At 52.9% G+C, this 25,983-nt stretch overlaps 2 protein-coding genes across 3 annotated transcripts in view; one reads left to right on the plus strand and one right to left on the minus strand.

The window, feature by feature from the left end:
- Nucleotides 1-684: 684 nt before the first annotated feature.
- On the minus strand, nucleotides 685-13,697 carry MTHFR (methylenetetrahydrofolate reductase). Of its 2 annotated transcripts, none has more exons than XM_028161038.2 (12): nucleotides 13,658-13,697; nucleotides 10,301-10,546; nucleotides 9,005-9,243; nucleotides 8,247-8,357; nucleotides 5,778-5,971; nucleotides 4,881-5,131; nucleotides 4,459-4,593; nucleotides 4,097-4,277; nucleotides 3,669-3,851; nucleotides 2,712-2,813; nucleotides 1,854-1,973; nucleotides 685-1,477 (listed from the first exon to the last, which is right to left on the minus strand). In XM_028161038.2, exons 2-12 carry the CDS (start codon nucleotides 10,531-10,533, stop codon nucleotides 1,253-1,255), a joined length of 1,974 nt encoding a protein of 657 aa, XP_028016839.2. In that variant the 5' UTR covers nucleotides 10,534-10,546; nucleotides 13,658-13,697; the 3' UTR covers nucleotides 685-1,252. The 2 variants fall into 2 exon arrangements, with proteins under 2 accessions (XP_028016839.2, XP_008150004.2); XM_008151782.3 differs by lacking the exon at nucleotides 13,658-13,697 and adding an exon at nucleotides 10,814-10,938.
- A 326-nt stretch (nucleotides 13,698-14,023) lies between these two features.
- The window catches only part of CLCN6 (chloride voltage-gated channel 6), a 31,768-nt gene continuing 19,808 nt past the window's right edge, over nucleotides 14,024-25,983 (plus strand). Inside the window, exons 1-5 of the mRNA XM_008151783.3 lie at nucleotides 14,024-14,116; nucleotides 14,904-14,963; nucleotides 20,481-20,546; nucleotides 20,867-20,932; nucleotides 24,520-24,586. Coding sequence (XP_008150005.2) covers nucleotides 14,030-14,116; nucleotides 14,904-14,963; nucleotides 20,481-20,546; nucleotides 20,867-20,932; nucleotides 24,520-24,586 — 346 coding nt within the window. The 5' untranslated portion in view covers nucleotides 14,024-14,029. The remainder of the gene's footprint in view (nucleotides 14,117-14,903; nucleotides 14,964-20,480; nucleotides 20,547-20,866; nucleotides 20,933-24,519; nucleotides 24,587-25,983) is intronic.

The raw sequence follows: 25,983 nt of genomic DNA on the forward strand, positions 1-25,983 counted from the left end.
CAGGGGCCTGAGGAGGGGCCACCAGCAGCTCGAGACCCCAGAGTAAGGTGGGCATGGAGCCCAGGGAGCACCCCGTGTGTGGCGGACTCAAGGTGGAGCAGGGGCCCGCTGCAGCTGGGACTTGTTGCCGTGGAAAGAAAATCAGAATGGAGCCCAGCCTTCCCAGGGAGGAACTGCGCCCCTCCCCCTGCCAGGGAGTGCAGACTGGAGGCCACAGGGCGCTCAGCCCACCGAAGGGTCCTGGGAGCTTTGAATGACAATAAACTGCCCTCCTTGGTCTCAGCTGCTTCTCTGGCTCCCAGTAGCCTGGACAGACGGACGGACCTGGAGGGGATGTGCCCACAGGCTGCTCTTTGGACGCCCCTCCCCCACCCCAGCTAAGCTAGCAGGCAGGGACGGGGACAGAAAAGAGCCCACGTGCACCTGCCAGTCACCACCCTGGGCAGCGCAGCTTGAGGGCTGATTCCTGGGGAGCAGTGCCAGGCAGACAGATGCCGGATGCACAGAGGGAGGAACAGCTGGCAAGAGGAGGTCCTGCCTGAAAACTGAGCCAGGAAAACAGAAGCCCTGCTCAGGTGACCTCAAGTGACCTCGCCTTTGCCCTCGATGGTGACGGGCAGCGGAGAAAAGGGAAGGCGGAGGCTCCACCAGGCACAGAGGTCAGACACCTTGAGCCCTTAGGAGGGACTGTATCTCTTGCGCCACCAGGATACAGAGACGCCTGCTCCGAAAGCAGCGTGGCGGACGGTGAAGCCCAGCTGGGCTCCCGGGTAGAAGGGGGCTTGTATTATTAGGTTTCAGCCCCAGACCCATCCGGGGGCCTGGTGCCAAGGGTAGTGTCTGCCCTTCATTTACAAGTAGGAAGTGCCCAGCTGCCAAGGTCTTGGAGGCAGAGGGGGCAGCATCTTCACTCTGCCCCAGCTATTCGGCACTGCCACCCGTGCCTGCTGCCGTGTGCTCTGCCCGTCTTCCATAGCCAAGTGCAGTCACTGGCGGTCTCAGGCTGCTCCGAGAGGCCGCCTGGTGCGAGGGCCCCGTCAGCAATAACGTCTCCTCCCGTCTCAGGGAGGATGGGGTTCCACCCACCGTGGTCCTGGGCGGGATGGAGGTGCTCCCCCCAGAAGAGCAAAATCTCCCGGCCGAGCGGGGAACACCAGGTCTGGCGTGGGGCTGACTCAGGTCCAGCCAGAGCCCGGAGCCTCACACCGTGTGGCTGCTGTTGTATGTGAGGGCGTCTAGGAGCCTAAGGATGTCAGGGTGCAGGGTCACGGAGCCTGTCCCCTCTCATTCCGGGTCTGTTGAGAAGTTCAAAAGTGTCCTCTACCACCTGCCACAGGCAGTTGTCCAGCGGAAACTCGTTGTCTACCAGGTTGACGAGGAAGTAGTTGTCGTGGATGTACTGGATGATCATACGGGACGGGGACTCCTCGTCATACAGCTTGCCCCACTTCTCCACCCACAGGGCGAAGGCTTCATCCTGTACGTGCACACGAACAGGCATAGGCGCAGGTGCAGTCACACAGACACACAAGCGCAGACAGACAGACGCACAGGCGCAGACACAGCCGCACAGGCACGGTTCACGGGGCTGCCCTAGGGTCAGGGCTCCTGCTCGGGGTCACAAGAGCCTCCGCCACGGCCCAGGAGGACCTTCCCAGGAATAGAACAAGGCCCACTGGGGGCCACCTCCCCCTCCCCAGCCCAGAAATAAGCTGTGGCTCAGAGTCAGGTGCATCCAGGAGGGCCTAGCCGGCCAGCCCTGGGGGCGTGGCTTCCAGCCACACTGGGGATCCAGCAATCCTGCCGGCCAGGTGTTCCAAGTGGGCAGGGCAGGCCCGCTCCCAGCCCCTTACCTTCCAGAACATGAAGCTGACAGGATCCACCACCGTGGGCTGGATGATCTCTCGCCCAGGGAAGATGCCCCAGGTGACGGCGTTGGGCTGCAGCTCGGGGGCATTGGTGATGTTTTCACCCTGCGGTGGGACAAAGCCAACCAGAGCCCCCTTGTTGCCCAGGCTGCCCTCTGCTCCGCACACTCCCCCCTCGCCTCCCCCCCCCCCCCCCCCGCCCCCAGCTCTGTGAGCCTGAGACTTAGAGGCCACGCTGAGCACTTCCTCCTCTCTCGCTTCAATCAGCTCTACACCCAGCGGTTCTGCCTGCTTCCTCTCCACTCTGCTTCCTTGGGTCTAGCCCAGCTGGGCCTCTCTGCTACTCAGACAAGGGCCTCTGACTCCAGTGTTCCCGGGCCCATTCGTCACCAACTGTGCACTGTGACCTGCTTAATAACACCCGGAGCCAAGTCGGTCACTGCTTGGAAGGCTCCTCCTGCCTTCAGGGAAAACCCCCAGTTCCAAGCAGGACCCTGGAGGCCCGAGCCCCTGCTCAACACTAGCCTCACGCTCCGAAGTCAGCACCCCGCCCTTCCCCAGGAACGCCCTTCCTTCCTGTCCTTGAGGATTCAGGCCACAGAGGACCCGCCAACAAGCCTCGGTGGCCTCCCAGGTTAAGTGTCCCTCCGCTGGGTCCCCAGCACCCTTACTGAACTGAACTGTCCCATTACCCACTGACGGGCCTCCCTCACTAGGCTGGGAGCTCCGAGGCGGGGCCTGGCTCCGTCTGCCCGGGGCCAGTGCCTGCTGAGTGCGGGAGTGACCGTGGGTGTCCTCGGCTGGCAGCTGCCCCCTGAGCACCTCTGCGTGGAGCTGGCCTACCTTCACGTCCACGATGTGGTAGTTAACGCGTTGCTCGTACTTCTTCAGCACCTGCAGGAGTGCCCCCACCGTCTCTCGGGAGGTGAAGAACTCCAAGTAGGCCTGGGGGAGCAGGCACCCGTCACGCCCTGGTCCCTGCTGGCCGCCTTCTCGGCGCTCAGCAATCCCAGTCCGATGCCTGCACACGACCGCCCCCAGGGAGGACCCACGCGCACAGGTGTGTGGGACACTTAAGACAGGGGCACCAGTGGTGGCCACTGGATGGAGTCATGGAGCAGGTGGGAGATTTCCCAGCGGGCCAGCCTGAGGGACCTCTGCCAGCCCGCCTCCCGCTAGGCAGGGAGGCCCCTGGAGAAGCCACGGTAAAGCTGGTTAGGAGGCCCGCTTTGGAGCGCAGGCTTGTGAGACAGGCCTGCCCCATCCCACCCGCCCCCTCACTGGAGGTGACAGTGACTCTAGTGGCTTCTCTGGCACCAACTGGATCGGAGATTAAGCTGGGTTTACTCAGTCATTTGCCCATAACACTGCAGGGTGGGCCTCTTATCCCCATTTCACAGATGAGGCAAGTTGAGGGAAGGTGAGGACCTGCGCTCACTGGTGATAGACAGCAGGGCTGGTGTCTTCACCCCGGGGTCGTTCTAATCAGGGCCCAGGGATTCAGTGAGTGTAACTGTCACTCCAGCAGCCCCGGAGAGAGGTGTCAGCTCGGAAGAGTAGCGAGAGCTTCCTGTTCCTCCCAGTGCTAAACTTTGCGCGCCTTGTCACGTCTCCTCCCCACAACATGGGGTGATCCGTCCCACCTGAGAAGGCGGAGGCTCGGAGCAGTCAGGGGACCCCACCCAGGCCTGACCTAAAGCGGGAGCTCCCGTCCACCCTGGCCCACTGCTGCTCAGGGAAGGGCCCGGAGAGGAAGGGTTCCTGTCCCATCGCTGGGCAGCCCTGGGCGCCCCTGCACACCTTCTGGAAGACATAGCCCCCGCTGGGGCCCCAGCCCACGACCGGGTCGGAGGACGGTTTCCCATTGATGTTGGGCTGGGAGTTGATGGTGAGGATGCCCTGCCGGTTCACGCGCAGCAGCTCTTCCTTCATCAGGCTGGTCTCGGCCGCCAGGGGCTCGTCATTCCAGGGCAGGCAAGTGACCTGGAGGGTGAGCCGGGCTGGGCTGACAGGGCTGGGCTGACAATCGGATCTGGGGGGCCCCGTGAGACACCCAGCCTGTCTCTGCCTCTGTGAGCCCCTCCCAGGTCCCCAGCTGGCGACTTCCCAACTCACCCTTCTCCCGTGGCTGAGGTGCCACGTCCAGAGCGGAAGGAGGAGGTGAGGGTGGGCGGGCCACAGGGAGGCGGGGTGGGGGGTAACCAGGGACCCCACCAAGCACCACTCACTGGACAGCCGCTCCGGTTTGGCTCTCCCGAGAGGTAATGGACAAAGACTTCAAAGACACTCTCTTCACTGGTCAGCTCCTCCCCCCACATCTTCAGCAGCTCCTCCCTCGGGGCCTTGCTGGTCAGGTAGAAGAGGTAGTAGTCCTTCAGCTCCCCGAAGGCTGGGGAGGACGAATGGCCCCTGCAGAGGACGTGCCAGTGGTCAGGGCACAGCTCACCTCGGCTCCTTCCAGGACAGCTGTCCCACACACCGGAGGTCATTCTGTGAGGCCAGTCCCTCCAGGATAGATGAACATGCCAACTCCTGCCCCCTGCCTCCCAAGACCCAGGACCCGTTTGCAAAGGACAGTCCGCGGCCTCACCAGCGGCCGTTGGGGAACTCATCCCAGTCCTGGGTGCGGTAGATGTAACTCTTCGGTCTGGAGGCCCAGAAGATGGGACGCACGTCTTCCTCCCGGCGCTTGGGGTGGGCACTGACGGCCCAGGGCAGGGGACGCCTGGGTGAGATTGGGGACAGAAAGGGACTGGCTCAGGTCCTCCGGGGGAGGACCCATTGAGCTGGGTCTTTCAATCTGACTTGAAAACATCAAAGTGCGCACGGACCTCCCACTGAGGCTGGAACCCCGTGCGCCTCCAGCCACAGCACGGACAAGCCCTGCGCCCGTGGCGTCCAGCCCTGCGAGGGGGCACTCTTCCTGCGATTCCTGCGACTCCCGTCTGACCTCCCTGCCCACGGACTTCCCTCTGTGGCTCCCGAGCCTGCATTCGGGGCCCCTGGCCTCACCTGGGGTCCTCGGCCCACATGCCCAGGCGCTTCAGCACCTCGGTGGTGGCCATCCTGCGGTTGAGGGTGTAGAAGTGCAGGCCCGGCACCAGGCCACTGGCCAGCAGCTCCTGGCACAGGCTCACGGCCTGATCGATGCCGTAGTTGCAGATGGCAGCGTCGTTGTCCTTGATGGGCTCGATCACGTCCCTGATCTTCTGCGGCACCTCCAGCTTGGACAGCTTCACAAGCTGCCGCAGGGAGTGGTAGCCCTGCCGAGACACGGGGGCTGTGGAGCCACGTCCCACCCCGTCTCTCACGCTGCTTCTCCCCTTCGGTTCCCTACCCGGCCTCCCGGCCAACCTCAGTGTGACAGAGACCCAGGAAAGTCAGACCACGCTGTACAAGGACCCTTGCCTGGTCCTGCTTTTTCCAGTCTGCAGGGGACTCAGCTGCTCAGAGCATCCCTTTAGCCCCAGTGGTTCCCAAGCCTCCCGGGTCATCGGAATCACCTGCGAGACTTGAGAAGTAAGGTACACAGTCCCAGGCCCCACCTCAGACCTACTAAATCAGCACTTCTAGGCATGGGATCTGGAAGTCCATCTTTTGAAAAAGCTTATCAAATGATTGTGATGACAGCTGAGTTTCGGAAACATTGATGTAATAATAATTTAGGGTGAGAGTTCTAATGATCCCTTGTAGTGACACTTGTCAGTAAGCCAAGTACAAGCCCCTCCATCAGGTGCTGTTGCTGGTTTTGGGGGAGGGGGGGAACTGGAGGTAACCAAAATGGGGTGGTGAGAGAACATCCGCAAGAGGCATCCAAGAACCTGACCACGAACTGAGCGCCTGACCCCGGGCCCTGGCCTGTGGGAGGCCGGGGTGGGAGGCGTCGGCCAGCCCCCCAGGGCCCCTCACCTGAATAGGGAAGATTCCGGGGAGGATGGGGCAGGTGATGCCTATCGTGGAACAAGCCTTAACGAAGTGGAAGAACGTGTCCGCCTCGAAGAAAAGCTGGGTGATGATGAAGTCGGCTCCCGCATCCACCTTCTCCTTCAAGTGCTTCAGGTCGTCCTCCAAGCTCTCCGCGTCGGGGTGGCCCTTGGGGTAACCTGTCAACAGGATGGCAGTGGGAGAGGCTGGCTCCACCTGCTCAAGGTGAGTGAGGAAGAAACCAGAGAGCTGGCATCAAGCTCTTTGCCGCCACGGTTCCGGACTCGGAACCAGAGCGTGGACGGGTAGAAACGGTGAGGAGCTGGGCTCACAGCTGATGGCCCCCTCACCCAGGAGATGACGCTTGGTGAGCGGAGGCTCAGAGCCACCCTCCCAGAAGTGGGAGCAGATTGCTCCGAACCCCACACTGTCCTGCCTCATGTCCCTTGCGACCAGCCAGGCAAACCAGCCCGTGCTTGGTGGCCCTGCAGGAGAGAGAACGCCCCGCTCAGCAGCTGGGCAGCACTTGTGCTGCACTGGACTCTACACATCAGATTAAAGCAGCGCTTTTAATGTTAAAATTACTAAACAAACAAAAAACACGATACACACAAAAAATAAAACATTGAAATTACTCAGAGGTCCAAGAAAGTGAAAAGTCAGCATGTTACATGAGGAAAACCGGGAGAAAGCTCAGATGTTCTGCTTGAAGAAAAGAATGAAGAGAACATAGTAACTATTTCTAAGTGGCCAACGGGCCGTCATGGTCAAGTTCATCTTCTCTGATGCTTCTCATGGCAGAACCAGGGTCAGCCAGAGGCTGCCTGACAAGGGACCAAGCAGCCCCACTAAGCAGCGAGCTGCTGGGGCACGAGAACGCTGGTGCAGCTGGGATCCCCACATGCCAGGGACACACGACGGAACCCGGAATTGCCTGGGAGGCGGGAGTGGGTTCCTGGGCTCCTCACCGGCTCAGGGAACTCTCTACTTTGCCTAAATGACTGAGCTCACTTAGCCCGGCCCGCACAGGAAGACTGCCGGCCTCGATGAAGCTTCAGGCAGAACGCCAGCCCGAGGCCAGGGCCGGGGCAGGCCTAAGACCCAGGCTGGTGGGAAGCCAAGCTGCTCTGTACGTGGGGCTGGGGTTAAACCCAAAGTCACTTACAACGAGTAATTTCATTGACGCCACATGGCTTATTTTTTAAAGTTCGGATCACTTTTGATATACTACTCCATAATGTGGCTTTGTTTAATAATAAAAAAAAAAAAAGATTTTCCCCAAAATATTTGAGAAAAAAATGTCCTGCCAAGATGATGTACCAATGAATCCCCAGACCACCTGTGTCCGGGCACATTGCCTCACCATAGCCAAGCCCCCATCTGAGAAGCGGGAGGCCAACCCCGTTAGTGGGGTAGGAGGGAAGGCCCCCCGACCCGTTTCCAGCAGGGAAACCTTGCCTCCTGGCTGTAGCCAATGGAACTAGAGTTCAGCTGATCTGATTCTCCTGAGAATGTGGAGTTGACATTGAGGCCTGTCAATCAGTCTGGGCTATTAGTGGAACTGACCAGGTGCCCTCAGGAGCAGTTGTGCAGCAGGAGGCAGAGATGGGGGTCCTGTGGCCCCAATGAGATTGAGGGCCTTGGTTTCTTTTTAAAATTTTTTTTAAAATATATTTTATTGATTTTTCACAGAGAGGAAGGGAGAGAGACAGAGAGCCAGAAACATCGATGAGAGAGAGACATCGACCAGCTGCCTCCCGCACACCCCCCACCGGAGGACGTGCCCGCAACCAAGGTACATGCCCTTGACCGGAATCGAACCAGGGACCCTTCAGTCCGCAGACCGACGCTCTATCCACTGAGCCAAACCGGTTTCAGCTCTTTTTAAAATTTTTTAAAACATATGTTTTTATTGCTTTTTAGAGGAAGGGAAAGGGAGAGAGAAAAATACCGGTATGAGAAAGAAACATCAACCTGTATGCCTCCCGTATGCACCCCGAGCGGGATGGAGCCCCAACCCAAGCATGTGCCCTGACCAGGAATGGAACCAGTGACCTTTTGTTGTACAGGATGACGCTCAACCAACTGAGCCACACCGGCCCGGGGGCCTCGGTTTCCGACGGCCTCCCGGCTCCAGCACCCAGTGAGGTCTGGTGCGGCTTCCTGACCTTGGGTTCTGTGATTCCCTGCCTCCTAATAAATACTCCTCTTTTGTTTTAAAGAAGAACAGGCTAAGAGCATGAAAAGGCAGAGAAACAAAACCTTCAGGGTGGTGGTAGCCTGGGCAGAGAGCGGATGATAGAACGTTGAGTCAGAGCATTAACCCACCTCTGCCCTGCTCTCCTCCTCTGCCACAGGCTCAGGCTCACAATCATGGGGTTACCACACCCTGACCTGAGTACAGGTGAGCTCTCTGTGCCTGCCCCCACCCACTGGGACGCTCCCGCCTCTCACCTGCCACACAGATGTCAAAGTAGTCACCAAACTCGCTGCGGATGAGCCTCACCAGGTCTGTAGCGTAGCGGAAACAGCCTTCCTCCTCCTCCCACTGGTCGCCTACAGGGTCTGCAGGGTTGGTGAAGGTCATGGTCACTGAGGCTCACTGATCTGCAGCTAGCTTTTCTGGACCACCAGCTCCTCAAAGGCAGAGCCCTCGTGCTATTCAAATTGGCGTCTCCTCTTGCTAGCCTCGCACTTGGCAAACAGTGGGAGGGAAGACAGTGCCCAGCCTGTCAGACATTTGCCCCGCACGGACTGCGGGCACTGGGCTGGCAGTGTGGAGCAGGGGACAGCTGCTGCTCTCAGCTTAGCTTGGAGCATCTGAGACACCGCTCCCCCCTCACTCAAACCTGGGTGCCTACCCTCACCCAACCAACCCCACGGCTCGCCGTCCCACCCTCTTGGAGCTCTTCTCTCCGGGAGAATTTCCCACTCATCTCAGGTGAGAAGTGGTCTTGTCGTGGGAGCACAAGCCACACGACCCCTCCCATCAGGCTCCCTCTTCCCACACCGTGGCCAGAGGCACAGGCAGCTGGGTTCCCTCCTGGGACAAGCGCCAGCACTGCAGTCTTGATTGTGCCAAGAGCTGGGTGCAACCAGTGATCAATGAAGCTATGAAGCCAGGGCAGAGGGTTATCAGGCACCAGTGGCTTTCCTGACTGAGCTCCTACGTCAGGGTCAAGAGGTGGCTCCAACTGGGCAGGGCTCCACACCTCCTCTCAGTGCCAGGATGTTCTTCAGGCCCAGCCGCTTGGCCTTGTGCAGGTGGCCCGTGATCTGCTCCTGGCTCTGACGGCAGCAGGTCATGTGCAGCATGGTCTCCAGGCCACAGTAGTTGACAGCAGTGCTGGCGATCACCATGGAGGAGGTCTCCTTGTCCGAGCCAGGGTCTCCTGCTGGGTGCCAGGTCACATCTATGAAGAGGGGGCCACCTGCCCCCATCTGGTCAAACCTGTTGGGAATTTCTTTCTGAAGAGGGGTTCCTGGGGGCACACCACCCTTCACCACGTTCCATGGGGTCCGGGAGTTAGAGCAATATCACAGGAGGTTGGCATCAGACTGGCCCGCATTCATATCCTGACTTTGCCACTTATTAGCTGTGTGACCTTGGGAAAATTAATCTCCTTTCCCTCATTTCTACAATGTGTCAGAGAACAGTAGCTACTTCATAATAACTATGCGACTGCTCTTAGAACAACAGGGCCTGGTACACCGTGAGCTGCTATCATTAGGATCACTGTTGTGGAGGTAATACACAACAATATAACCATGCTGTTTGAAAGCAGTACTGTAGACTCTCCAGTGCTGGCATATTTGTTATATGGGTGAGTTAAGTTCACTGGGCGAGGGCTGGAGAACCCTCAAGGTGGCAAGCAGGGCCTCATTCCAGGAACACGAGCGAGGAGGGTCAGCAGACACAGGTTTCTATCATGCTACCCCTCCCCCCATCCTGGTGCAGCAAGCAGTGCTGCAGAGCAAGGCCACAGTCCAGGAACCAGACTCGGGAGGCACGGGTGTGTGCACGCGCTGTGTTACAAGCTATTTAACGAGGTATTTAAACATCCTCGTGCCTTCAACTTCAAGCCTGGGGAACTAAACACGAGAAGCGAAAGTGGGAAAAAGCATAAACTTAAAAAAAAAAAAAAAAGGAGCTGTGATTCATAAAGTGCTAACGTAATTCAGTTGGCATTTCTAGATTTCAAGAGGCACAATCCAAAAGCCTCACTTGTGGAAATATTCTACAAGATGCTGCTTTGCGACTTCCTAAACTACACTCATGATCCAGCTTGACGTCCTGCCAAAGAACGCCGTGAGCGTCCACATTTTTAACCCAGTGTGGAGTGTGTCTAACACTCCAGAGGCTCGGGGGAGACTTTTACGGTCGAATGACCGACCCTGCGTTGACTCCTCCGCCCCCTCTGAGGGCCTCTCTCTGCCGGGTCAAAGTGGGCCTTCTCTCCACCCGCCCCTCCTAACCTGGCCCTGCTCCTGAACCTCACATCACTCACCTTGAGATGAGATTGACAGCGCCCTGCGCCGTCCGAGGAGGGAAGAATTCCAGAGAGAACCACTTGTCCCCGGACTCCATCCTCCGCCTCATTTTCTCCCTGAGTCTCTCGTGCCGCTCAGGGTCCAGCCCTGGTGAGGAACATCTCGAACTCTCCTTGGAGCTCTCCATGCCGCTGCTGCTGCCCTCCAAGCGGGGGTTGGGGCCGCCATTCCCTCTGGGTTCGTTCACCATGGCCGAGTGCCTGCTACACGGGATGGGGGCAGGGGGCGTCAGAAGCCGGCAGGCAGCCAAGCCCCGCCCCAGAGTGGCAGGGTCAAGTGACAGTTGCTGCATTTCCGCGCAGGGTGAGGGGGAGAAGGCCCCTACCGGCTGGCTCACACGCCACAGCTACCACCCACAGCCCAGCCTCACTCAAAGCCTCTCCCCCTGCTGCTGCCCGACTCCGTGTATGACAGCCCCCTCCCGTACAGAAACATGTCCCTTCGGCCCTCGGATCCGCAGTGGCAGCTACCTGATGGAGGGTGGCACTGAGAGCCTCATGATGCCAGCCTCCAGGGCCCACACTCCTAGGGAGGGGCAGCAGTGCCTGGCTGGGAGGACCTCGGGTTTTGGATGGTCCATCTCTGCCAGCTGAGACCCAGACTGGGCTGGGAACAGGAAACTTCCCCGCGGGTGTTTCCCTCAGGGGCGGAGCAGTGACAGAAGAAGAGCTTAGACTTAGAGCTGGGGCCTGCGTAAGGGAGAGGGAGGCGGGGGCAAGGCCTCCGGGCAGAGGGAGGGCTGAGGCTCCAGCTGTAGCAGGCAGATAGAAGGAGGACGGCTCGGGCCAGAGACTGTGGGCGTGGAGAGGAGGCCAACAGACGTTCAGGGTCACTGGGTCACTCCCCAAAGAAGAAACAGCTGATCCTGTCCTGCCTGGGACATCTGCTGCTTGAAACAGTTTGTGTGCAGGATGGAAGAGGCGAGGGCTTGACAAAGCAGCCAGATTTCTCCTGAATTCCTGCTACTCCAAAAAGACTAGGTCATGCGTTAGAACTTGATAATTGGTTGGGTTCCAAAAGTAGCCAGACCCAAGTTCAGTGAGGGCTGAGTTTATGTCCAACTCAGAATAAAGGCTACCTGATGGAAGGAGACTTTGACTTGGGGTGATGAAGACACAGTACAATGTACAGATGATGTATTATAGAACTGTACACCTGAAACCTATGTAACTTCATTAACCAATGGTTACCCCAATAAATTAAAAAAAATTTTTTTAAGAGCAAAGGCGGCCTTCCAGGTACACCACCAAGGTCAGTTAAACTGATTACAGTGACGGCTCAGACACACATCCCAAGCTCTGCGCCATGGCAACCACAGGCAGGCCAACAAAGGGCATGGTGCCACTGGGCAGTTTAGTGGGAAAAATAAGTCAAATACTTCGAAACAAAACACTACTCTTGCACAACTATGTGCAAACAGACCTTAAGAATCTAGTGTGTGGTGACATGGAAATCAGAGGAACAATCCGGCCAAGTTCATTCTTTTCAGGACACATCCACTGCTAAGCTGGTGTTCTTTTTTTTCTAATCCTATATAATAAAACCCTAATAGGCAAATTGACTGAATGGCAGAACAACCGATCGCTATGACGTGCACTGACCACCAGGGGGCAGGTGCTCAACACAGGAGCTTCCCCCTGGTGGTCAGTGCGCTCCCACAGGGGGAGTGCCGCTCAGCCAGAAGCCAGGCTCATGGCTGGCAAGCGCAGCGATGGTGGCACTAAGGACCCCTTGGGGGATGTCCAACTGCCAGCTTAGGCCCGCTCCCCACAGGGGACATCCCCTGAGGGGTTCTGGGACTGCGAGAGGGTGCAGGCTGAGCTGAGGGGACCCTCCCCCCACCCCATGCACAAAATTCGTGCACAGGGCTCGGCCCTTGCAGCCTCAGCTTCATCTGGAAGGTCGTCCAGAAGGTCATTTGGCCGTCTGGTCTAATTAGCATATTATGCTTTTATTATTATAGATATTTTTAAATGGATTTCAGAGAGGAAGAGAGGAGAGAGAAACATCATTGATGAGAATAATTGATCGGCTGCTTCTTGCATGGCCCACACTGGGGATCGAGCCTGTGACCAGGGCATGTGCCCTGACGGAGAATCTGAGAATCGAACTGTGACCTCCTGGTTCATAGGTCCTTGCTCAACCACTGAGCCACACCAGCTGGGCTAAGATGGTGTTCTTAACCACGCTGGGATCCTAGAGTCATGAGAAACTAATGAAATCCAAAGCTCCTCTCCCCTAAAACACAGAGGTGCCATAACACACAGCGACACACCGAAAGTCAAGAAGTCAAGACCAGACTGAGAACGCTTGTGCCAACGTTTGCTCTTCCCAAGGATGCCTGTTTTGGTTCTGACAGAAAACTCCTGCTTCTCAGTGAGGGTGGCCATCGGGCGTGAGAAACAGGGAAGTGTCAAGGTGGGCCTAGCTGGCCTTTCTCTCGAATTTAAGAGAGTGCCTATTAACTGCTGGAACAAAATCAAGAGAGGGGGAGGAGATGGAACCACCTACAAATGATCTGCTCTTTCATTTGTTCCACAAAAACTTACTGCATTCCTAATATGTGCCAGGCACAGCCCTTTCAACCTTCTTCCTCGTGCCTCTACTTACCCATTTCAAGCTGCACTCCCGCAGCACCCTGGATTGTAATTGTGGGTTCACAGGTTTGTCTCCCCTCCTGCCCAACGCCCTCCCCCCGCCCCCCAGCCCCAGTTCCAAGACCAGGGTGGGATCCTGCCTTCGACTGGTATCCTGATATCCCTGTGACTGGCACAAGGTAATGTGACAGCCAGCCCTGAGCGCCCACAGGCCCTCAGGGCTTTGTCCCTCTGATCTCAAAATAGCCTTCTGCCATTTACTAAGCACTTAATCGGCGAGCAGTGGGGGCATATGGAGCCCACAACTGAGCGCAGCCCGACGCGATGGGCCCAGGAGGGTGCGGGGGGGGGGGGGGGGTAGGCATGTGTGCCAGCGGCCCAGGCCAGGGGGGTGTGGGGGGGGGTGTGGGGGGGCGGGGGCAGGTTTAAATGCTGGAGCCGGAAAAACACCTCCCGCGCCCAGGTGGCTCCAGAGCCGCCTCATCTCTGGTATCTGTCCAGGCCGGGACCAAAAGAGAGTTTTTGCTTCAGGACTGGGGGTTGCTGGGGGTGACAGCCTTTGGGGGTTACACTCGAAGAAGCTTACAGAGGTGGCGGGAGCCCCCACCTAGAGGGGCGGACCGCCCTCCATGGACCCCGCACATAGGTAAGCCACGGCCCCAGCTGGTGGCCCCCCCGATGCCAGGTCTGTCTACCCCACGCCACGCCGTCACTCACCCTCCCGTAGCGGGCGCCCCACAGCACGCGCGCCAACTGCAGCTGCGAGGCCGCCGCGGAGCCAGGCGAAGGGGGCGGGACGCGCGGCGCCGGAGACTGTTGCTAAGGGAGGCGGGACCAGAGGGCGGAAACCACCGCAGCGGGCGACAGGAAGCTCCGCCCCCAACATGGCCGCGCCCAGCGGTCTCGTTGGAAGCCGTTCCACCGCCGACCTGTGACGCGGTCCGTCGCCCCACCCGTCTGCAGCCACTCCCTGTCTCGGTCGCCGAACTCGAGAGGGACACGTGACCCTGCGGGGGCCAGTCACGTGAGGCGCAGATCGGGTGGGAGGGGGCTGGCACCGGGGGTCCGGAGTGGCAGCAAAAGAGGAAGATGGCGGGGTGCAGGGGGTCCTTGTGCTGCTGCTGCCGATGGTGCTGCTGCTGCGGGGAGCGTGAAACCCGGACGCCCGAGGAGCTGGTAAGGCGTGGGCGCCTGGGGCCGGGCCGGGCAGTTGCTAAGGGACCGGGAGCGGCGTCGCCGGAGGTGGGGCCGGGCCGAGCTGGGCCCGCAGGTGGCAGCGTGTGCGCACGGGCGGGCACCGCATCCCGGGCTCTCGCAGAATCTGCCCTGCTTCCCGTGCCCAAGTCTGGAGTCTTATTCTCATAACTCCTCCCTGGGATCGAAGAGAATCCAGGCCAGCTTCAGTTAATCCCATAGATTTTTTTTTAATTCCCATCTGAAAGGAGTTTTGAGTGAAACGAGCGTTTTCGGAATGAGCCCTTTCATGCTTGTCATGCCGCTGGCTTAGGTTCTCCAGCCCTTTTCTCACTCCATCCCTAAGCCTTTCGGGGTCATTGACGAGCCAGCTTTTCCCTGCAAAGCATCCTGGGAAAACTGGAGTTGCTGTGTCCCCAAAGTTGACAGGTCCCTTCTGATTTCAGATTGGGCACCTTGTCAGACGGATCTGGATTTTTTCCCCCCGCTTAAGCTGGCAGTGGGCATCTTTGACGTGTCCTGAAGACAAGAGTGGTTATTTGGAGAATGTGTCAATAGAGATGAAAAGCTCAGCTGGATCCCCACCCACATCACCTCCTGTCCCAAAAGGGTTTTGTGTTTTTGTGTGTTTTTTTTTGCGATCTTGTTCCCATTGGTGACAATGGTTCTAGACAATTTAGAAACTAGCCACAGATGTCGGTAAACACTTCTGCCTCCTTTTCCTTTTAACCACTAAAAGGGTCTCCCTTCTGTCGATCTGTTTTTCTAGACAATCCTTGGAGAAACACAGGAGGAGGAGGATGAGATCCTGCCAAGGAAAGACTATGAGGTGAGCTTCTCTGCTGCTGTCTTGGTAACAAAAGCAGTGACTGACCTGGGCCCTTAAGACAGAAGCATTAGGATGCCAGCCAAGGGAGTGAGTGAGAGGTAACTTCCCTCTGGGAAAGGGGCTGTTTAACAATTCCCCTCCCCTTTTTAGATATATTTTTATTGATTTTATTGTTTTCAGAGAGGAAGGGAGAAGGAGAGAAAGATAGAAGCATCAATGATGAGAGAGAATCATTGATTGGCTGCCTCCTGCACGCCCCACACTGAGGATCGAGCCTGCAACCCGGGCATGTTCCCTGACCGGGAATCGAACCCGGGACCTCCTGGTTCATAGGTCACCGCTCAGCCACGGAGCCATGCCAGCCGGGCTTAACAAGCCCTTTTCTCACCTCGACCGAAAAACAAGGTCTGTGTGTCTATGCTTTCATGGATCTATGGCACCTTAACCTGGAGAGGGTATATGTCTGCCATTAAACTGTTTGCTTTTGCATCTCAAAGAATCAGAGCCACCGACAGGGTATGCTCATCACAGGTGTGGGCCAGTACACCTTGCTTCTCTTCTGGGAGAGCTTAGTCTTGAGAGGATTGTTTTCTGCTCTGGCAGCTTCTCTCTGAAATGTTCTTGACTGTAGTTCCTGAGTGTGTGAGTGTGAGTGTGTGTGTGTGTGTGTGTATGTGTCTCTTATGTGGGTGAATCTGTGTGTGTAGTAAGGCCAACACTGCTGGAGTGAAACATAATCAGTTCATGATGGCATTTTTTGTGTTTCTAGAAAGAGAGTGGAAGTGAGCGGGGAGAGAGAGAGAAGCATCAATGTGAGAGAGACAGATTGATTGGTTGCCTCCTACACGTGTCCTGACTAGGCCGGGGGTGGATCCTGCAACCCAGGTAGGTGCCCTTGACTGGGACTCGAACCCTCGAACCTTCAGTGCCTGGTCTGGTGCTCTATGTAACTGCTGAGACACACCGGCCAGGGCCATGATGAATTTTGAATTGACAAAAACGCCACGGTCTTGATAAAGAATTCTTAAACTATTTACAAAAAGAAGCTAGAGAAAAACTCATAACCCTGCTCCGTAAAAGATGACTATGCTTACATGCATGCTTTTTTTAAAGTAACAGAAGTGAGATTTACTAAATATTTTAAACTCTTTTTCTCCCCTCTTGATAACAATTTTTGAGTCACTAGGTACTTTTCTACATTATATTTTTGATTAGGGAAATACTATTTTATTGTGCCATGGTTTTTTGTTTGTCTTAATTTTTTTTTTTTTTAAGAGGGAGAGAGAAAGGAAGGGATAGAAAAGGAAACATCCATTTGTTGTTCCACTTATTCATGCATTCATTGGTTGATTCTTGTATGTGCCCTGACTGGAATCGAACCTGCACCTTGGCGTATTGGGACGACGCTCTAACCAGCTGAGCCTCCCGGCCAGGGCTGTACCACGGTTTAGTTAACCGACTTTTCTATTTGATGAACTGCATGGTGACATCCTTTCTTGTTCAACCTTAATTGCTTCCTTAGGATTAATACCAAGAAGTAGAATTAATCATGTGTATGTGTAATGCTTTTTTAAAAAAAATGCCATGTAGACTTTAAAAATTCATAATCTAGGGCAATAATAGACTAATTTTCTTAATATTTCATCTTACTTTTGCTGCAGAATTTGGTGTAACTACCTTGATTGGTCATGTAGCATGAACATTTTTAAAAGCTTTTGTTACAGACAGTTTCAAGCATACACCAAAAGGGACAGAACAGTATATTGAAACCCCTTGTGTTTATCACACAACTTCAGCGGTCATTCGGCTCCGGCCCGACCTTGTTTCATCTGTGCTCCCATCCTCTGCCCTGTGCATGGAGAGTAAATACGGCAAGAGGCTTCCTGGGACTAAGTGACAGAGTTTTATTAAAGGGCCTTAAGATTTGCAAATCAGAAACACCCAGCGTGTTCTGAAGAAAAAAGTTGAGAGTTTTTACAACTAAAAAGTACACTCTTGAGAAAAATCAGTCCTGTGTTCTTAGCTTCTGGATTGGTCTGAGATGGTGATCTTCCAGATGTCAGGCACTCGATACATTCTTTCCAGAGTTCTTCAAAAGCTGAGCTACAGGACTTACATATATCTCCAGGCACTGATGCACAACTGCAAAGTTCAAAACTTTTAAGTCCTCAGGTTTAATTCCCAGTAGGGCATGTAGGAGGCAGCCGATCGATATTCCACTCTCACATGCATGTTTCTTCCTTCCCCCTCCCCCTCCCCCTTTCCCTCCCCCTCCTTCTCATCCTCTCCCAAAATTAATAAACTATTCTTTAAAGAAAAATTTTAAATTGTTATTCCCCCAAATCAAAGAGCAACATATACAGCAAAAATAAAAGGAAGTTAGTTATAGTAGAGAAGTGACAGCCCTGGCTGGTGTGGTTCAGTGGTTAGAGTGACGGCTGGAGCGCAGAAGGGTCTCGGGTTTGATTCCAGTCAAGGGCACAAACCTGGGTTGCAGGTTTGATCCCAGGGCATGGTCAGGCATGTGCAGGAGGCAGCCAATCAATGTGTCTCTCTCACATATCTCTCTCTCTCTCTCTCTCTCTCTCTCTCTCTCTCTCTCTCCCCCTCTCTCTCTATCTCTGTCTCTCTCTTTACCTCCACCTCTCCTTCTACTCTCTGCCCCTCCGCCCCTCCCTTCCACTATCTGAAAATCAATGGAAGAAATATCCTCGGGTGAGGATTAACCAAAAAATAGAGAGAGAGAGAGAGAGAGAGAGAGAGAGAGAGAGAGAGAGAGAGAGAGAAAGTGACAATATCTGATTTTAATAACATCATATATAGTTTATTGATGTATATTTACAAAGTGTTAGGCTCTCAGCTGATTTATTTTAAAAAAAGAAAAGATTGATGTTCTGGCATTGCATTTGTTTCTAAATGCCCCTTTAAATAGCTTTATTCAGGGTTAGGGCTAGAATATAATTCACATGCTATTACAATTTACCTATTGAATGTGTACAATTCATTAAATGAATTGTACACATTCAATAGGTAAATTGTACAATGTTTAGTATATTCAGAGTTGTACAACCCTCACCAAATCAATTTTAGAACATTTTTGTCACCTTGGAGAGAAACCCCGTACCCATTAGAAGAGTCACTGCCCATTGTCCTTGTCCCTGACCCTAGGCAACCACTAATCTACTTCCTGTTGCTATAGAGTTGCCTCTTCTGGGCATCTGAAAACCTTTTCATTGTTTGTGGAGTCAGCATTATTAGGCAAAACCATCAAGCAAATAATTAATTGGCCAGTCATTTCTATAAATATTTGGTATGAAGAATATTCATATTTTTCAACATTTTAACTTTTTCCCTGTTTGTTCCTAAAATGTGATGTCACTAACTGATTAAAATATATATACACATATATAAATATACTAGAGGCCCAGTGCATGATTGAATCTTACACATGTAGGGTCCCCTACACGCTTTTGCTTTTGATCGCAGGGGAGCTGGGTGCCTGTCCGCTGGTGCACCAGGCCTTTCAGAAGCCTCCGGCGCAGTAGAGGCTTCCAAAAGGCCTGGTGCCGGAGCTGACAGGCACCCAGCTCCCCCGCTTTTGATGGTCCGCGGCAGGACGTGAGCTCGCTGCCCCAGAGGCCCCTTCTGTGCCGCAGCACAGCCATGGCGCAGACGCTGAGCTCGTGCCGCCTCTGGCGATGCAAGCTCAGCGTCCCGCTGGCCCAATCGGCTACCCCGATCACCCCGAGTCCCGCCCCCTGCGCCTCCCGCTGGCCCAGTTGTGGGCGTAGCGGAGTGATGGTAATTTATATATTACCATTTTATTAGGTAGGACTAGAAGCCCGATGCACGAAGATTCGTGCAAGAATGGGCATTCCTTCCCCTGGCTGCCGGCACTGCCTTCGCTCTGGCTGGAGCCGCCTTTCCACCTTCCCATGCTGCCCAGAGGCCCAGAGTGGCGGGGGCAGTGCAGAACACCTGCGTTGTCGCCATGGCAACAATGCAAGCATCCCGCCCCTGGCTGCTCAGTGCCTGTGTATGCAAATTAACCCACCATCTTTGTTGAGTTAATTTGCATACTCACTCCTGATTGGCTGGTGGATGTCGTGAAGGTACGGTCAATTTGCATCTTTTTCTTTTATTAGTGTAGATATTTAATCACTCATGAATGGGTCTAGTGTCTCAGAATTTTTTTATTATTATTATTATTTTTAAATATATATTTTTTATTGATTTTTTACAGAGAAGAAGGGAGAGGGATAGAGAGTTAGAAACATCGATGGGAGAGAAACATTGATCAACTGCCTCCTGCACACCCCCTACTGGGGATGTGCCTGCAACCAAGGTACATGCCCTTGACCAGAATCGAACCTGGAACCTTTCAGTCCACAGGCCTGATGCTCTATCCACTGAGCCAAACCAGTTAGGGCCAGAATTTTTCACTGGTTTTTTTATATATATACTAGAGGCCCAGCTCACGAAATTCATGCACAGGTACAGTCCCAAGGCCTGGCCTGCGATCAGGGCCATCTTCCCCAGCTGCCCTCAGCCGGCCCCACCCCCCACTGCCACCCACCTCAGTTCCCCGTTTGCCATCGGGTGATCGGTGCCTGACAGCCTGGGGAAAGGACCGAGAAGTTGGCTGTTCCTGCCCGCTCACTGGCCCTGCCCCCACTGCCAGCCAGGGAAAGGGACCAAGAGGTGGTCAGTGCGCCTCATAATGACTGGTCCAGCAGTTGTTCTGGTTGTTCTGCCATTAGGGTCAATTTGCATATTACCCTTTTATTATATAGGATAGAGGCCTGGTGCACAGGTGGGGGCCGGCTGGCCTGCCCTGAAGGGGGCCCCAGATCAGGGTGGGGGTCCCCACTGGGGGTGGGGCCAGCCTGGGCAAGGTGCCTCAGGCGGTTTGCAGGCCATCCACACCCCATCAGGGTGGGGGTCCCTGCTGGGAGGTGGGGCTGGCCTGGGCGAGGGGCTGTGGGTGGTTTGCAGGCCGGCCATGCCCCTGGCTTTGTCAGGAAGGATGTCCGGTCTAAATTAGCATATTACCCTTTTATTAGTATAGATATCTTTTTATTGATTTCAGAGAGGAAGAGAGAGGGAGAGAGATAGAAACATCAATGATGAGAGAGAATCATTGATTGGCTGCCTCCTGCACACCCCCTACTGGGGATTGAGCCTACAACCCGGGCATGTGCCCTTGACTATAATTGAACCCTGGACCTTTCTATCCACTGAGCCAAACCAGATGGGGCTCTGTGATGGTTTTTTTTGTAATCAGAAAAAAATATTTTTTTCCAGATATAAAAAGTACCATGTTTGCTGTGAAAATTTCAAACAATACCCAGATGTGAAGAACACCTCCTAGACTATCACCTCAGAGAGAGCCACTGTTAACAGTCTTCCCAGATGTTTTTGCTTTATGTATGCTGACACAAAAAGTGTTAATTTTATTTACTCAAAATGGGATCGTATACACATTATGACTTTTTCACTCACATGTCCCTCTTGCAGAGTTTGGATTACGATCGCTGTATCAATGACCCTTACCTGGAAGTTTTGGAGACCATGGATAATAAGGTGAGTCCCGTATTGATCTCTTGGGACTGAGGAGGTCTTACGACAGCTCCTTTACCTTTACCCCTTGCCCTTTAACCCTCATGAGACAGCAGCATTTATCCCTTAGACTACTTCCTCCTGCCAACCTGAGTACCCCCCGGCCCAACCTCTTAGAGTCCATCATTCTTGCATTATAAAGCACCCTTCATATCAGACATCATCTTTGACATTTTTGCTGTCCTTGTGAAATTCACTCTAAAACTGGTTGACCAGGATGTGTTCCCTCCCTGCTGCCAACATAATCCTGAAACAAACTGAGTCATTTTTTCCTGTGTGAACAGAAAGGTCGCAGGTACGAGGCGGTGAAGTGGATGATGGTGTTTGCCATTGGAGTCTGCACGGGTTTGGTGAGCAGGCGGGGCATGAGGGGGTGGCGGGCCAGAGGGCTGGAGTGCGTCAGAGGTCAAGCTCCAGCCTGACAAATAAGTTGTTTGTCATAACAGGGACTGCCTTGTCTTTTTTCCTCTTTCTTTTCTTAATTAATAATCTGACACTTTTTTATACTTCTCTTTTTCTTTCACTTTATGAAACGAAAGTAAGTCATACAACTTCGGTGTTCTTTAACGCACTCAAAGGTTTGGTCAAGTTCTCTTACGATAAGCTATGGTCCTGTCAGGTAGACAACATGGAGGGGAGAGCACTCAGTGGATGTTGAGTCACTCTGTAGGGAAAAAGCAAAGTATTGGGGACAAAACTGTAAAGATTTGTTCCTTTAGCACAGCGTGCCAGTCACCAGGACACCGCCGATCTCAGTGACTGATTTATGCTGTCCTGGGCCTCTTCCCTGCACATTGCTCGTTTTTTTCTAGAAGGTGGAGCTGGCAGTTGTGGGCAGAGGAATACACCTGAATGCACAGGGTTCTGAGGTCAGCACATTCACACATGAATCACAGACAAGAAAAGATTATAAAACATTGCCAAAGATTATAGTAGCACAAGGTCTGGAACCACAGCTGCTGATTTACCGTGGTAAAACCTGGCAAAGAAAAGCTGGGGAAGGTAGCAGCCAGTCCAAGTGAGACATGTCCAGTCCGATTCTCCATCATTGCAGTGTTGAGTAGGGGTTGTCTTGGTCCATTTGGGCTGCTGTCACAAAAACACCATAGACTGGATGGCTTGAAACAGACATTTATTTCTCACAGTTCTGGGGGCTAGAAGTTCAAGATCAAGGGCCAACAGATTAGTGTCTGGTGAGGACCTGCTTTCCAGTTCAGAGATGACCATCTTTTTGCTCTGTCCTCACGTGGCAGAAGGGAGCAAGAGAGCTCTCTGGCTGGGGTCTCTCTTTAATCATGATAAACTTGGTATATAAGATAGTACATATTTTTTTAAAAATATATTTTATTGATTTTTTACAGAGAGGAAGAGAGAGGGATAGATAGTTAGAAACATCGATGAGAGAGAAACATCGATCAGCTGCCTCCTGCACACTCCCCACTAGGGATGTGCCCGCAACCAAGGTACATGCCCTTGACCGGAATCGAACCCGGGACCCTTGAGTCCGCAGGCTGACGCTCTATCCACTGAGCCAAACCGGTTTCGGCAGATAGTACATATTTTAAGTATACTATATTATAGTTCAACTAGAGGCCCAGTGCATGAAATTCATGCACTCTGGAGGGGGTGGTCCCTCAGCCCCTTCCCCATCAGGCCTAAGCTGGCAGTCGGACATCCTTAGTGCTACTGCGGAGGCGGGAGAGGCTAGCCCGACTTATGGCTGAGCAGTGCTCCCCCTGTGGAGTGCACTGACCACCAGGGGGCAGCTCCTGCATTGCGTGTCTTAGTAACCAGTGATTCTGCTGTTGGGCTAAAACCAGCTTTCCAACATCCCCTGAGGGGTCCCGGATTGCAAGAGGGCACAGGCCAGGCCGAGGGACCCCACTGGTGCACGAGTGGGGCCAGGGAGGGACACGGGAGGTTGGCCAGCCTGGGACGGACTGCGGGAGGGCTCCAGGGCGTGTCCGTTCATCTCACTCAGTCCTTATCGGCTGGACCCCAGCAGCAAGCTAACCTACCAGTCTGAGCGTCTGCCCCCAGGTGGTCAATGCACATCACAGCAACTGGTCAACCAGTCGACTGTCTGCCCTCTGGTGGTCAATGCACGTCATAGCGAGTGGTTGATCCCCCTTAGCATATCATTTGCATATTATACTTTGATTGATTGAATTGCCAGATGGCCGGACACTTAGCATATTAGGCTTTTATTATATAGGATAAATGTATATACTACATAGTGTTTATTACTGTAAGTCTAGTAACCCTCTCACCATACAGTTGATACCATACACACACAGTTGATCCCCTTCACCTATTCTGCACTCCCCCAGTCCCTTTTCCCTCTTGGGGTCTCTTTATAAGGGCACTGATCCTATTCATGAGGGCTCCTCCCTCATGGCCTTATCACCTCCCAAAGGCCCCCACCTCCAAATGCCATCATATTGGGAGTTAGGCTTTCAACATGAATTTGGGGTGGGGGGCAAACGCAAACATTCAGTCCATAATAAGGGATATATATATTTCCACGCAGCAGCCTGTTTATCATCTTTCTCTAGAATTGAACACATGTCGCATACTTAAGTCTACATGATATACCCATAAAATGTAAACATGCTTTTAATATAATATAGCCACAAGGGCCGACCACAGTTTTTGTTTTCATGGCACTTGTCCAATTTGTACTGTAGTAAATTAGAGGTCAAGGAACATCTTAGTAGTTAAGACTAATGGCAGTTAGAGGCCTCTTTGGTAACATTCTGATGGATACCAGTGTGGGGCAACTTGGTGGATTTAATTGTTTTGTAGAAATTTCAGAGTATGAATTTTGCTATGTATGGTTCTGATTGCAAATTTCCCTGTAATAGGCATAGTCATTAGCTATCTAGTTGTTAGTCTTTCTGCCACTTTCATATCAAACTTCTTTGAACTGCCATTTATCAGTACTAATAGCTTTACCTCCCACCCTCATGTTAAAGGAAGGCAGACCTGCCTTTATAACGTACTACCTGTTCCCCTTGCTACTTGCTCTCTTGTCCTTTGATCTATCACCACTTATTGCTTTAATGTTTAAAAGCCTCGGCATTGGCTTGAGGGAAGTCTGGAGTTAAAGGCATGAATCCTTTGATCCTGAATCTACAAAATCAGAAGTCTTTCCAGTTCTCCTTTAAGTCCAGAGCAGGGACTTATGAGAGTGGAAGAGTGGTTTACCAGTGTAACCACTAACTATATAAGACAGTTATAAGTCAAAGTAGTGACTTATGTAAAATAGAAATAACCAACTTGCAAAACCCATGTACAGCTAAATGAATGTTGTTGTACAAAGTAATTTAAGCTAGCCCAGAGCAGATTGGCTCAGTGGGTTGGAGCATCATCCCATACACCTGAAGATGTTGGGTTCGATATCCATTCAGGGCACTTCCCCAGGTTGTGGGTTCAATCCCAGTCAGGGCCCATATGGGAGGCAGCTGATTGATGTTTCTCACGTCAATGTTTCTCTCTCTCTAAAATCAACTTAAAAGTTTGCTGTTGATTTTTTCAAAGTAATCTAAGCTCTGTGCTCATCTAGCTAAGCATCACTGAAGACACAGTGGTCTCCCTTGGCCTCACATCCTTTTCTGCACAACCTTCTCTCTCTGTTCTACTTTGCTCCTCTCATTATAGCTGCACTCCATTCTTTGGTTCTTTAGTGGGCAGTGGGGCAAGGCTGGAGCGGGGCCTTCTCGAGAGCCAGAGTGACTAACGAAAGCCCCTTCACCCACTGCTGGTTGATAACGCAGGTGTGCGTGCCCAGCCGGTGCGCGTGCCCAGCCGGTGTGCGTGCCCAGCCGGTGCGCGTGCCCAGTAGCGTGAATGCAGTGGGGGAGGTCTGTGCTTCTGAAGGCAGTGCCTACAACACCACCGAGAAGCTGTGTGACTGACGGCTCTTTGCTCTTCCCAGGTGGGTCTCTTTGTGGACTTCTTTGTGCGCCTCTTCACGCAGCTCAAGTTTGGAGTGGTACAGACATGTATCCTTTCCACGGTTGCTGATTTTGCTTTCTTGTCTAGAAATGAGTTTAACAGTAGACATGATCTGTGAAGAGCTATTATTAGCCATTCAGCTTTAAGGTGTTTATCATTGAAGGACACAAAAGGAATGCTTTAATAAGTCAGGAGATATGTTCATGGTTGGTAAGACACAAACCATCAAGATGCCTGCTTTCCCCAGTCAATCGATACTAGTAAATTCAATGTAGTTTCAGTGAAAATGCAATAGAATTGTTCATAGAACTTTAGCATTCTCTTCCTAAGTTTGTTTGGAAGAGTCAAGATCCAAAAGTAGTTGAGATAGTTTTGAATAAGCAGGGGACTTATATAATTTAAGATATAGTCATTGGAACAGTGTCACATTGGTACAAAAGCACCCAGTTAGACAATGGAAAATAGTGAAGAAGCAGAAACTGGCCTGTGGGGGTGTAGAAGTGCAGTGAATGACGGAGCCCTGTGATAAATCGGTGAGGATAAAATGGGTCATTTAATAAAAGATGCTGGAACATTGGTTAACCATCTGGAAAAACAAATAATTAGATTCCTACTTTGTACTAGAAATTAATTCTAGATGGATTAAAGAGATAAATAGGCAAAGTGAAACGTTAAGAGACTGTATGATGTAAAGAGTAGGGAATCGGCTCTAGCCGGTGTGCTCAGTGGTTAGAATGTTGGCCCTAGCACTGAAGGGTCTCGGGTTCGATTCCCAATCAAGGGCACGTTGCCTGGGTTTCAGGTTCCATCTCTGGCCCTGGTAGGGCTCAGGCGGGAGGCAGCCAATCAGTGTGTCTCTCCCATCGATGTTTCTCTCTCTTTCTCCTTCCCTCCCTCCTGTCTCTAAAAATCAATGGAAAAAATATCCTCAAGTGAGAATTAACAAAAATTTCTTGAAAGGGTAGGGAATTATTTCTTAAAACTCCAGAAGGCACACAGTGAAAGGGAAAAGATCAGAAAACTTGATCACATCAAAGTCAATATTCTAGTTAAACAAACAAACAAAACCCAAAACAGTAATGTAAACAACGTGAAAAGTCCACAGCCTCAACGAGGTTATTCACTGTGCGTTTAAGAGACATAATCCGTATCCAGAACAGAGGGAGAACTACAAGTCTAAGAAATAAAGCCCGAACGGCCCAATACATAAGCTGGCAAAGGCTTCGAACAGGCCATTCTCAGTAGAGGAAATTGAACAGCCAATAAACCTGTGCAAAGTGCCCCCTCACCGCTGATTAGGGAACTGGAAATTAACAAATGGGAAGCTGCTCCTTCCCACGACACAGGGATTCCTCTCCTGGCCGTGGGCCTTAGACATGTACGAGATGTGCACTGCAGCTTTGTGATTGCGAAAGGTTGGAATCCCCCCAAATGGAAAAATGAT

Source organism: Eptesicus fuscus, chromosome 9 (genome assembly GCF_027574615.1).
Source record: "Eptesicus fuscus isolate TK198812 chromosome 9, DD_ASM_mEF_20220401, whole genome shotgun sequence".
NCBI lineage: Eukaryota > Metazoa > Chordata > Mammalia > Chiroptera > Vespertilionidae > Eptesicus > Eptesicus fuscus.

What these genes read in the sequence shown, in the direction of transcription:
- MTHFR (XM_008151782.3), bottom strand. Translation starts at nt 10,923, where the DNA reads ATGGACCATCCAAAACCCGAGGTCCTCCCAGCCAGGCACTGCTGCCCC. An exon ending in CTTTGACATCTGTGTGGCAG is followed by an intron (nt 5,972 to 8,246) that starts GTGAGAGGCGGG and finishes TCCTGTTGACAG; the next exon opens with GTTACCCCAAGGGCCACCCC. An exon ending in CAAACCGGAGCGGCTGTCCA is followed by an intron (nt 3,852 to 4,096) that starts GTGAGTGGTGCT and finishes CTCACCCTCCAG; the next exon opens with GTCACTTGCCTGCCCTGGAA.